Source organism: Astatotilapia calliptera, chromosome 13, assembly GCF_900246225.1.
Source record: "Astatotilapia calliptera chromosome 13, fAstCal1.2, whole genome shotgun sequence".
Classification (NCBI taxonomy): domain Eukaryota; kingdom Metazoa; phylum Chordata; class Actinopteri; order Cichliformes; family Cichlidae; genus Astatotilapia; species Astatotilapia calliptera.
The window spans coordinates 32,969,974-32,983,633 of record NC_039314.1 but is presented as its reverse complement, the minus strand read 5'-3'; the positions used below and the strand labels follow the sequence as shown (position 1 = coordinate 32,983,633).

The 13,660-nt window shown below is 41.9% G+C and overlaps 1 protein-coding gene across 4 annotated transcripts in view; it reads right to left on the bottom strand.

Moving 5' to 3' along the window:
• ubr2 (ubiquitin protein ligase E3 component n-recognin 2) overlaps window positions 1–13,660 on the bottom strand; it is a 54,842-nt gene that overhangs the window by 39,582 nt on the left and 1,600 nt on the right. For all 4 annotated transcript variants that reach the window (XM_026189257.1, XM_026189259.1, XM_026189258.1 and 1 more), the window contains exons 2-4: window positions 3,951–4,219; window positions 3,797–3,875; window positions 2,036–2,149 (exon numbers count right to left, since the gene is read on the bottom strand). In XM_026189257.1, the coding sequence (XP_026045042.1) occupies window positions 2,036–2,149; window positions 3,797–3,875; window positions 3,951–4,219 (462 nt within the window). The remainder of the gene's footprint in view (window positions 1–2,035; window positions 2,150–3,796; window positions 3,876–3,950; window positions 4,220–13,660) is intronic.

Sequence of the window (13,660 nt, the reverse complement as noted above, 5' to 3'; positions counted from 1 at the left end):
TTAGTACCATTGATGTTAAGTTAGACTCTTTTTCTCCAATTGATCTTTCTGAGTTAACTTCAATAATTACTTCCTCCAAACCATCAACGTGTCTTTTAGACCCCATTCCTACAAAACTGCTCAAAGAAGTCCTGCCATTAATTAATTCTTCGATCTTAAATATGATCAACCTATCTCTAATGATCGGCTATGTACCACAGGCCTTCAAGCTGGCTGTAGTTAAACCTTTACTCAAAAAGCATCTCTAGACCCAGCAGTCTTAGCTAATTATAGGCCAATCTCCAACCTTCCTTTATATCAAACATCCTTGAAAGAGTGGTTGTCAAACAGCTAACAGATCATCTGCAGAGGAATGGTTTATTTGAAGAGTTTCAGTCAGGTTTCAGAGCTCATCACAGCACAGAAACAGCTTTAGTGAAGGTTACAAATAGGGCTGTTCGATATAACGATATATATCGGATGACGATATAAAAACATCTATCGTTTCATTTTATGCTATCATTTGTTTCGCGGTGTCGCAAAATAAACTGTTTACGGCAATATTTTTTCACCATTTTGATGGTCACTATATTAATTTCTTAAAGTTCTCTCTTTCTCTTATATTTAATATAACCACACTACGGACGGACAAGTGCCTGTTTTTATGCGTTGTGGTTAACAACAACGACGGTAACAGCATCCGTGTCCGTTTGTTTATGTTCCACATAAACCTTTCACAATAAAGCTCAAGATCTTGTTGAGACTTTTCAAAATAAACTGAATCACGTGAAAGAGCAGATTGTTTACGGATGAGAATTAAAAAAAGAGCCGCCAGATGCTAAAATTAAACCTTAGACTCAAACGTTAGAACAGGCTTTTCCCCATAGCACGCCATGTAATAAATACTTACAAAGAAAACGGCGGCCGTTACAACTTATGTCTAAAAATGTATCGTTTCATGCATCGGATAAAACACTCGACTCCAGCAACATGACGCGCAGCTGGAAACACTTCACGCAAGACGAGCTGCCCGAGATTCACAGAATTTACAGAAAATGTTACATTTTTGTGATTTATATCGTTTTCGGACAATAGATGTCTTATATCAGGATATGAGATTTTAGTCATATCGCACAGCCCTAGTTACAAATGATCTTCTTATGGCCTCTGACAGTGGACTCATCTCTGTGCTTGTCCTGCTAGACCTCAGTGCAGCGTTCGATACTGTCGACCATAATATCCTATTAGAGCAATTAGAACATGCTGTAGGTATTACAGGTACTGTGCTGCAGTGGTTTGTATCATATCTATCTAATAGACTCCAGTTTGTGCATGTAAATGGAGAGTCCTCTTCACACACTGAGGTTAATTATGGAGTTCCACAGGGTTCAGTGCTAGGACCAATTCTGTTTACATTATACATGCTTCCCTTAGGCAGCATCATTAGAAGACATAGCATACATTTACACTGCTATGCAGATGACACCCAGCTCTATCTGTCCATGAAGCCAGATAACACACACCAATTAGTTAAACTGCAGGAATGTCTTAAAGACATAAAGACCTGGATGGCCGCTAACTTTCTGCTTCTTCATTCAGATCAAACTGAGGTTATTGTACTCGGCCCTGAAAATCTTAGAAATATGGTATCTAACCAGATTCTTACTCTGGATGGCATTACCTTGGCCTCCAGTAACACTGTGAGGAACCTTGGAGTCATTTTTGACCAGGACATGTCCTTCAACGCACATATTAAACAAATATGTAAGACTGCGTTCTTCCATTTGCGCAACATCTCTAAAGTTAGAAATATCCTGTCTCAGAGTGATGCTGAAAAACTAGTTCATGCATTTATTACTTCCAGGCTGGACTCACTGTCGCCAAAGTGCTTGCTCATAGGGGGTCATATGATTGTTGGGTTTTTCTCTGAATGTATTATTGTAGGGTCTACCTTACAATATAAAGCACCTTGAGGTGATTGTTGTTGTGATTTGGCACTATATAAATAAAATTGAATTGAATTGAATAGAGAGTCACAGAGAGACATCAGTCTGACCTCTTCGGTGTCCTGGTTGCCATCTCCCGGTGTGTGTTTCTGGCAGTAAGGGCCGGTCTTCCAGGCTTCAGAGTCTCCACAGTCACAGAAACCACCTCCTCCGGACGTTGTCATCTGCACGCGTGCGCACACACACACACACACACACACAAAAAACCCAGAAAAGTTCTCTGCTCATTTGTTTAGGGACGAACAGGATGAGAGCTGCCAGAGCTACAATCAGACCACCAGCACATCTGCTGGTGGTCTGATTGTCTTAAACCAAACAGTCAGAATCAGACCTACAAATAACTGAGTATCATTTTTAGTTGCTCCAATTAAATTTCAGCAAAATGGACTAGCCTAGGATCATTTTTTCATTTAGATTTTTGGGGGTTTCTTTGAATTCAGCCGTTCGCAAGGCAGGGCTGGACTGGGACAAAAAAAAAAAAAAAAAAAAAAAAAAAATCAGCCCAGGCATTTTGACTAGAGACCGGCCCACCGGGTATTACAGGAAAATAAAAATTAATACCGCTGTTTTAACAGCACCCTCTTTCATCTGAGAGCAAATGCCCCCTCCTCAGAGTATGCCCAAATGATGGAGCTGCAGAAGCTGGTGATAGCCGCATACTCAGCCGGACGGTGGACACGGAGATGCTCATACAAGTTAGTCGTGTTTGAGTACTCTGCTCGCACTTTACGTCTGCACAAGTGGCACACCGCTTTGGTTACATCCTTAGGTTTACCTCTTTCATCCCAAATTTACCTCTTTCATCCCGACTTTATATTTTTTTTAGTGCTGTCAGCGTTAATGCACAGTCATCACGACTAACGCGATTAACAATTAACCCATCTGGAGTGCAGACTGAGTCAAAATCTTTATGCTTTATGGGCAATAAACAAACAAGAGAGAGGGGACTTGCAACACCAAAGCCAATTTGATCAGTTTCATGATTGAAGTAGCAACAGGAGTGGGAGGAATAAGTCCAGCTTTGTGTCTTTGTTTCATTCTAGCTGAAGTCCAGGACAAATCGCTTCCTTTTCACCTCAGTAATATTCGGTAATAAGACTGCTTTCAGAGGGAGGGCGCAGCCGACCTCCTCGGCTGTAATTAGTCCAGCCCAGAGTCGATCATGACCAGTTGGCCAATCCACCCCCTTTCATTGTTTATACAGTTACAAAAACGAACAAAAAAAAAAGAAAAAAAAGAAAAAAAAAAAAAAAAAGACATTGGCCCATAAAAACGAAAAATCCCCATCGGGCATATCGGGAGGGTTGGTCATTTTTCTGTCTATCAAACGATGTGGCTTCTTTTCTTTCCCAACACATTACCCAAGTAATATCAGTACAGCTATCCAGGATAAGGATTTTGTTTTACATCTGAGATCTGACCTTTGTTTCTTTTAAAGTGTCCCTTTCACGTATTTAAGCAGTTTATTTTCTGTAGATCTGAGGTCAGACACATCCAGCTGATGATGATCAAGTCCGAGATGGTCTTCCTCCTCTTCTCTGTTCCATCTGCAGCACTTGAGCAAGAACACCTGAGTTACTGGATTATTGCTCGGCGTGTTCTCTTAAACTGACCTCCTCCTTTATTTTAAACCTCTTTAACTATTTTATCCTTTTAAAACTTTGTAAATATCAGTAACTTCTTAAAAACCTTAACCGCTGTCTTCCAACACATAGACTGTGATGTCCACTGAATAACAGAGGACGCCATATACCCATGATGACCAAACTCTCTGTGTGTGTGTGTGTGTGTGTGTGCGCGCGCGCGCTTACCCTGTATCGATGCTCTTTATGAACGCTGCCTAAGAAACACTTCATGCAGAGGACACATGTCGGGTCGGCCGCACATTCCCTGCACACACACAGATCATCACTTAAAATGAGTCACCTGTGTTGCATGTGTCACCTGTGGACGTGCGTCTCCTACCTGCAGGAGTAGGTGGGCTCTCCCACCTTAAACACGTGCCCGCAAAGCGCTGATGGTTGGTTGTTCTCCTGCAGCAGCGCCAGGCCACCTGCTGGCTCCTCCCCCAGAAGGAGCCACTCCAGTGGTGCAAGGAGGAGGAGCTGACAAGCGAGCTCCTCCCTCTGCTCCTCTCTGTCACTGCTGCTCAGCCCCAAGCAAAAGATTCTGGGTACGTATATGGCCAGGTGACGGCACACTTCCTGCTGCAGGTCGGCAGCTGCGAGCCACCGCTGAGATGGAGGAAGAGGTGGAGATCAGTGACGGCTCACACATGCTTTAATGAACAGTGGTTAAACAGTACAACTGTGAGTGCTCTGGCAAACAAAGCACGAAAAAACATCAGCTTCAGTTATTCTTTAATAAACTCGAGCTCATTGTTCACAACAGACACCTGCAGCACACAGGTGTGTACAAATTCACACCTGTGTGCAACAATTTCAAATTGTGGCACTGTGGCGTGCACTGACAGGTGAGTAATGGTGAAGGTTTTTGAAGTGTTGCTTAAATGTAATACAAGTAACAAAAACAGAGTGACAGATGGAGATCGGTGGCTCTGCTCGCTGACAGGAAATAGGAGCTGCAGGTCACTGATAATCAGCTCAGACTGTCACAGCCACTCAGTCAGAATAACACACTGACCTGGTTACCAGGGGACAGCATACAGACAAAAGGCCGACACAGACCTACAAAGCAGCAAACAACCAGTAGACACTGAGCTACAAACCAGCTAAGGACCAGTAAACGCTGACATACAAACCATCTAACAACCAGTAAACACTGACATACAGGGAGTGCAGAATTATTAGGCAAATGAGTATTTTGTCCACTTCATCCTCTCCATGCATGTTGTCCTACTCCAAGCTGTATAGGCTCGAAAGCCTACTACCAATTAAGCATATTAGGTGATGTGCATCTCTGTAATGAGAAGGGGTGTGGTCTAATGACATCAACACCCTATATCAGGTGTGCATAATTATTAGGCAACGTCCTTTCCTTTGGCAAAATGGGTCAAAAGAAGGACTTGACAGGCTCAGAAAAGTCAAAAGTAGTGAGATATCTTGCAGAGGGATGCAGCAGTCTCAAAATTGCAAAGCTTCTGAAGCGTGATCATCGAACAATCAAGCGTTTCATTCAAAATAGTCAACAGGGTCGCAAGAAGCGTGTGGAAAAACCAAGGCGCAAAATAACTGCCCATGAACTGAGAAAAGTCAAGCGTGCAGCTGCCAAGATGCCACTTGCCACCAGTTTGGCCATATTTCAGAGCTGCAACATCACTGGAGTGCCCAAGAGCACAAGGTGTGCAATACTCAGAGACATGGCCAAGGTAAGAAAGGCTGAAAGATGACCACCACTGAACAAGACACACAAGCTGAAACGTCAAGACTGGGCCAAGAAATATCTCAAGACTGGTTTTTCTAAGGTTTTATGGACTGATGAAATGAGAGTGAGTCTTGATGGGCCAGATGGATGGGCCCGTGGCTGGATTGGTAAAGGGCAGAGAGCTCCAGTCCCACTCAGACGCCAGCAAGGTGGAGGTGGAGTACTGGTTTGGGCTGGTATCGTCAAAGATGAGCTTGTGGGGCCTTTTCGGGTTGAGGATGGAGTCAAGCTCAACTCCCAGTCCTACTGCCAGTTTCTGGAAGACACCTTCTTCAAGCAGTGGTACAGGAAGAAGTCTGCATCCTTCAAGAAAAACATGATTTTCATGCAGGACAATGCTCCATCACACGCGTCCAAGTACTCCACAGCGTGGCTGCAAGAAAGGGTATAAAAGAAGAAAAACTAATGACATGGCCTCCTTGTTCACCTGATCTGAACCCCATTGAGAACCTGTGGTCCATCATCAAATGTGAGATTTACAAGGAGGGAAAACAGTACACCTCTCTGAACAGTGTCTGGGAGGCTGTGGTTGCTGCTGCACGCAATGTTGATGGTGAACAGATCAAAACACTGACAGAATCCATGGATGGCAGGCTTTTGAGTGTCCTTGCAAAGACAGGTGGCTATATTGGTGGCTGATTTGTTTTTGTTTTGTTTTTGAATGTCAGAAATGTATATTTGTGAATGTGGAGATGTTATATTGGTTTCACTGGTAAAAATAAATAATTGAAATGGGTATATATTTGTTTTTTGTTAAGTTGCCTAATAATTATGCACAGTAATAGTCACCTGCACACACAGATATCCCCCTAAAATAGCTAAAACTAAAAACAAACTAAGAACTACTTCCAAAAACATTCAGCTTTGATATTAATGAGTTTTTTGGGTTCATTGAGAACATGGTTGTTGTTCAATAATAACATTATTCCTCAAAAATACAACTTGCCTAATAATTCTGCACTGCCTGTACAAACCAGCGAACAACCAGTAAACACTGAGCTGCAAACCAGCGAACAACCAGTAAACACTGAGCTGCAAACCAGCGAACAACCAGTAAACACTGAGCTCCAAACCAGCTAACAACCAGTAAACACTGAGCTCCAAACCAGCTAACAACCAGTAAACACTGAGCTACAAACCAGCAAACAACCAGTAAACACTGAGCTACAAACCAGCAAACAACCAGTAAACGCTGACATTAGGGCTGCCACAAACGATTATTTTAATAGTCGACTGGTCAGATCATGCATCCATTAGACATAAATTGTACAGCTGATTACAACCAGCATGCATCTGCTCTTATATAACTATCATTAGCTGACAGCGTGAAGTGTTTAAGGTGCTAACTAACAATAAAGAGCAGATGATAGTTTATTAAACTTTTAATAAAATTTCCAGATTGTCTCGGTGGAGTTTAATAAACTCGGCCGTCTGCTCCTTGCTATCTAAAATATAACAGGACACTGGAGTAAACTCTCGGCCGTCTCACACTACTGTTTAATCAGTTTTCCGTTTGACATTTATTCAGCTGTGTGAAAACAAAGGAGGAACCCACTCGATGGATTAATAACGTTTTATTTTATCTAATCTAATAACTTTAATCTCAGGCAAACCGATTTACTCACAAACAAAACACTGAAAAAAGTCAAACAATAACATTTTTAGGTTATCTAAGTGACTTATATATCATGTTTAACTAAGTAGCGAAAGACTGTGGTGATCTGAAAATGATGTGCCAGGAGTTAAAAGTTTATTTTGTGACCCAGAAAGAATAATAAGTGTACTATTAAAGCTAAGCAGCGGCCGCCATTGTTGGAAACTTGAATTGTCTGAGCCGCGCTATGAATCCTGGGATCCTGGGGAAAAGGAGGATGCATTTGCAGCAGTCTTTGAATTTGGACAGTCTTCGTCACGTCGCTGTAACGTAATCAGCCTACAAATGCGGCCTCCGAAGGATGTGGCCCCTGAATTTGGACCGGAGGTTCCTTCTTCTTCTTCGGGTTTAACGGCAGCTGGCATTCTCGTAGATTCATTGCTGCCATCTTCTGTTTCAGTTCGTTATTACACTCTTAAAACCTACTTATGCCTGCGTCTTTCAGGATTTTACAAAGATTCAAACGACGCGTCGACTATTGAATTAGCCGTCAACGATTGTGACTAGTTTGGTAAATTGTAAATGGACTGGTTCTTACATAGTGCTTTTCTACTCAAAGTGCTTTATGTGTTCATATGAAAGGGGCGGGGCTCTCAGCATTGAACCAATCAAACCTGGATTCAAGTGTAGTGACAGCAAAACAGCTGACTTCAGAAACTAAGGCTACGTTCACACTGCAGGTCTTAATGCTCAATTCCGATCTAGTGTGAATCCTCAAAGTGGCCCGCATGCGCAACAGAAGACGTCACACACAACGCGCTCTGTTTAGACCCAGAGCAACCAGTGTTGTTTGACTGTTTCGGGCTTTACGTTTCCCAATTTTGCTTTAAGTTATAAAGTTATTTTGTTATCTACATTTGGCCTAATAATGATCCTTATTGCTGTTTTAGAGGAGCGGTGCTTCAAAGGATAGCTGCAGATTTCTGTCAGAATCTGCAGAATATACAGTACAAATAAAATGTTCACGTTTCTCCAACATTGTCTTCCCAACAGTTTCACTGGATGCCCAGGAAGCGTTCACGATGTCTTCTCCGGCGCTGATAATTGGCGTCTGTCTTGTGTCAGCGACGTAACCATCTCTCCCTGTTCCTCACACCTAGGTATTCACCACTCATCCAACGTGTGAAACCTGCTGTGAGGACAATTAAAGTGTGGCCAGAGGGGACAGACGCAGTGCTCCAGGACAGATTTAAAAACACAGACTGGAATATGTTCACCCACACAGACCTGGACCAGTACATCTGTACTGGATTACATCTCCGAAACCACAGATAGTGTCACCACCCAGAAACGGATCACCATGTACCCCAACCAGAAGCCTTGGATGAACTGGGATGTTCGTCTCCTCCTGAAGGCCCACAACACCGCCTTTAGGTCAGGAGATGCACACGCCTACAGCACAGCCAGGGCTAATCTAAAGAAGGGCATCAAAAAAAGCCAAACACCATTACAAAAAAAAGGTAGAAGAACACTTCTCCAACTCCAACCCCCGACGCATGTGGCAAGGACTCCAGACCATTACAGACTACAGGACCACCAAACCCTCCCCCGCATCCTCTGATGTCTCCTTCCTCAACGAGCTCAACAACTTTTATGTTCGTTTTGAGCGAGGGAACCCCACAACCACAGCAGACACGACGCCAGACCACCAACCTCTGACTCTCTCCCCCACCGATGTAGGAGCGGTGCTGAGCAGGATCAATGTCCACAAGGCTGCAGGCCCTGATGGCATCCCCGGGCGTGTTCTCAGAGCGTGTTCTGGGGAGCTTGCAGGAGTGCTCACAGACATATTCAACCTGTCCTTGGCCCACGCTGTGGTACCGGCCTGCTCAAATCCACCTCCATCGTCCCGATACCCAAAAACTCCAACCCATCTTGCCTCAATGACTACCGCCCAGTAGCACTCACCCCCATCATCACTAAGTGCTTAGAGCAGCTGGTCCTAGCACACTTCAAATCCTGTCTCCCCCCCACCCTGGACCCCCACCAATTCACATACCGCCAGAACAGGAGCACAGAGGATGCAGTCTCCATCGCACTGCACTCTGTCCTCTCACACCTGGACAACAACAACACCTACGCCAGAATGCTGTTTATAGACTTCAGTTCAGCGTTCAATACAATCCACCCCTCACAACTCATCAGGAAACTGACAGACCTGGGCATCAGTTCCCTCATCTGCAAATGGTTACTGGACTTCCTGACCAACCGCCCCCAACATGTCCGGCTGGATAACCGCTGCTCATCTACCATCACGATGAACACCGGTGTACCACAAGGCTGTGTGATGAGCCCTTTCCTCTACTCCCTCTTCACCCACGACTGCAGACCTGCTGATGGTTCCAACACCATCATTAAGTTTGCAGATGACACCACGGTGATTGGCCTCATCAGTGACAACGATGAGGCCGCCTACAGGGAGGAGGTGGATCGTCTGGCTGAGTGGTGCGACAGAAACAACCTGCTGCTTAACACCGAGAAGACCAAGGAGCTCATCGTAGACTACAGGAGGAATGCTGACCCACATCCACCCATCCACATTAAGGGGACGGCTGTGGAGCGTGTGAGCAGCTTCAAGTTCCTGGGAGTCCACATCTCCGAGGATCTCACCTGGACGACCAACTGCTCCAAGCTGGTCAAGAAGGCTCACCAGCGCCTCTTCTTCTTGAGGACTCTGAGGAAGAACCACCTGTCCTCAGACATCCTGGTGAACTTCTATCGTTGCACCATCGAGAGCATCCTGACCAACTGTATAACAGTCTGGTACGGGAACTGCTCTGCCTCGGACCGGAAGGCGTTGCAGAGGGTCGTGAAAACTGCCCAGCGCATCGCCGGAGCACAACTTCCTGCCATAAAAGACATCTATAGGAAGCGGTGTCTGAAAAGGGCTGGGAAAATCATCAAAGACCCCAGTCACCCATCACATGGACTCTTCACCCTCCTGCCCTCTGGGAGGCGCTACAGGAGCCTCCGGACTAAGACCACCAGGTACCGGAACAGCTTCTTCCCCACAGCTGTCAGACTCCTGAACTGGACTGAACATACACACACACACCCACAATGGACAACTGTACCCTCAAACACACAATAATAACATGGACTGAACCACCACTCACAACCACTAGCACTTTATATAGCCTCTGTAGAAACTATCCACACCCTCACTTATCTTAACTGCACTACTGTATAGCTCTGTGTAAATAATCATTCTGTACATTCGATAATCTTTAACCCTACAACTGTTTACAACTTGCATAGTTCCCACTTCTGTATAGCTGTATATCTCAGATTTCTGTAAAGTTATTTATTTCATATTCTGTATAGTTTTTCATAGTTATATCCTGTTCATAGCCTGTACATAGCTTGTACTCACTACAGCCTGTACATTACAGTACGAATATTCACAACATACTTCATACCGTGTACATTATAACATACCATAATAGACCCATTTCTGTAATATACCTACATATCTATACTATTGCTAATATATATTGTAATATATCTATATCACTAAAGCACTTCTGGATGGATGCAAACTGCATTGTGGTACTGGTGTCAAGCCAGCCTCCAATTCGAGACTCGCAGTCAAGCCAGCCTCCAGTTTGTTTTACGTTCCCTGTGTATTCAAAGTATTACGGGAATGGATGTGGAAACCGGATTTCAAAATAAAAGCCAACTTCGAGTGAATTAACAGATATGTTAAGAACATAATAACATATAATTTAGGCTTTTTTTTTTTTTTTTTACACAAACTCTAATGTTAGATCTATATGACACAGCCTTGTACCCTAATTGTGCCCTGTCACTATCAAGGCCATCTTATTTTGGATTTCAAAGTAAAAGCCCTGTGAATCTTCATTTTTGAACTACTCTTTCAATGACTTAATAATGCTCTTAAAAGCAAAAATCGTATTTCCAAATACTATTTGAACTTTATATCAACACTTTCCAACCACAGTCTTTTTCACAGTGATACCATATCAATATCAAGTCATTCTGATTTTGCTCTCAAAAATAAAACCCTTTTCATATTGTCCATAATTGACCTAACTTTCAGTGATTTCAAAATGCTCTAAAAAGGAAAATTCCTGTTTCCACAGGGTAATTCCACCTTAGATCAACAGTATACAGCCCCACAGTGATACCATATCAATATCAAGTCATTCTGATTATGCTCTCAAAAATAAAAGCCCTTTCAAATTGAGCATATACGACCTACTTTTTTAACGATTTCAAAATGGTCTTAAACAGAATTTTGCTATTTCCACAGGATGAATCCATGTTAGATCAACAGTATACAACCCCACAGTGATACCATATCAATATCAAGTCATTCTGATTTTGCCTTCCAAAATAAAAGACTTTTCAAATTGCCAAGATACGACCTACTATTTTAAAGATTTCAAAATGCTCTAAAAATGAAAATTGCTGTTTCCACAGGATAATTTCACTTTAGGTCAACCGTATACAACCTCACGATGTTACCATATTAATTTCAAGTAATTCTGATTATGCCTTCCAAAATAAAGGCCTGTTGAAAATGCCCATAATTTACCTAACTTTCAGTGATTTCAAAATGCTCTAAAATGGAAAATTCCTGTTTCCACAGGGTAATTCCACTTTAGGTCAACCGTATACAACCTCACGATGTTACCATGTCAATTTCAAGTCAGTCTGATTTTGCTTTTCAAAATAAAAGCTTTTTCAATTTGCCCATATATGACTTACTCTTGGAGTGAATTCAAAATGCTCTAAGATGGAAAATTGCTGTTTCCACAGCATAATTCCATTCCAGATCAACAGTATCCAACCCGACAGTAAAACCATGTAAATTTCATGTTGATCTGATTTCGCCTTTCAAATTAATGGCCCGTCGAATTTGTCCATATGTGATATACTCTTTCAATTATTTCAGAATGTTTTAAAAATGAAAATTGCTGTTTCAACACATATTGGGTTTTCATTTTGAAAAGCAAAATCAGACTCAATTGATTATGACAGAATTCGAATCATGAAGATGTAAAAGGAAGCTGAAATTGCCAGTAAGTTGTAATTGATGGTACGTTCATATTTCAAGTCTGTGGAAAGATGTCATTCTATATAAAGAAATTACAAAACAACTTGCAAACCATTTCCAGGGCGATTATTTTTAAATCCAAAACAAGAAAGACTTGATTTTCACAGTGTACAACTTTGAGGGAGTATATTATTGATTTAGAGGAAAAATTATTGCATGGGAACAGGGATTTTCCTATTTAACAGCATTCTAATGTCACCGAAAAGTATGGTCACCAACTCCACTGTTAGATTATATACAATGATATGTGTTGGCACAAACTGGTATTAATTCATAGAAGCTGGAACTTTCCATTTAATGCCATTCTGAAGTTGTGGAAAGAGAAGCTCCTATAAACAAAGTCAAAAGGCTTGTACTCTGAAATGCAAAACGAGATTGAGATGTTACCACTGTAGAGGTTGTGTATGGTTTGCATGAACTCCAATTACTTAGTGGAAACAGTAATTTTCCTGTTAACAGCATCCGCGTTTAATTATTAAAAGTACCAAATGAACAATTATAATTCCGATACTGACGTGATAAAACTGTGGGGTTGTACACTGTCAATGTAGAGTGAAATGATCTTGTGGAAACAGCAACTTTGCTTTTAATGGGATTCTGAAGTCAGTGAAAGAGTGGGTCATACATGGACAATTTCAATGGACCATTACTTTGAAAGGCAAATTGACTTGATATCACCGTGATAGTGTGCACTGTTGATCTTGAGTGAAATTATCCCGTGGAAACAGCAATTTTCATTTTTAAAACATTCTGAAATAATTGAAAGAGTATATCACATATGGACAAATTCGACGGGCCATTAATTTGAAAGGCGAAATCAGACCAACATGAAATTTACATGGTTTTACTGTCGGGTTGGATACTGTTGATCTAAAGTGGAATTATCCTGTGGAAAGAGCAATTTTCATTTTTAGAGCGTTCTGAATTCTTTAAAAGAGTAGGTCGTATATCGGCAATTTGAAAAGTCTTATTTTGGAAGGCAACATCAGACTGATTTGATATTGATATGGTATCACTGTGGGGTTGGATACTATTGATCTAAAGTGGAATTATGCTGTGGAAACAGCAATTTTCCATCTTAGAGCATTTTGAATTCGCTCCAAGAGTAAGTCATATATGGGCAAATTGAAAAAGCTTTTATTTTGAAAGGCAAAATCAGACTGACTTGAAATTGACATGGTAACATCGTGAGGTTGTATACGGTTGCTCTAAAGTGGAATTACCCTGTGGAAACAGGAATTTTCATTTTTAGAGCATTTTGAAATCACTGAAAGTTAGGTCAATTATGGACAATTTGAAAAGGCTTTTATTTTTGAGAGCAAAATCAGAATGACTTGATATTGATATGGTATCACTGTGAAAAAGACTGTGGTTGGAAAGCGTTGATATAAAGTTCAAATAGTATTTGGAAATACGACTTTTGCTTTTAAGAGCATTATTAAGTCATCGAAAGAGTAGTTCAAAAATGAAGATTCACAGGGCTTTTACTTTGAAATCCAAAATAAGATGGCCTTGATAGTGACAGGGCACAATTAGGGTACAAGGCTGTGTCATATA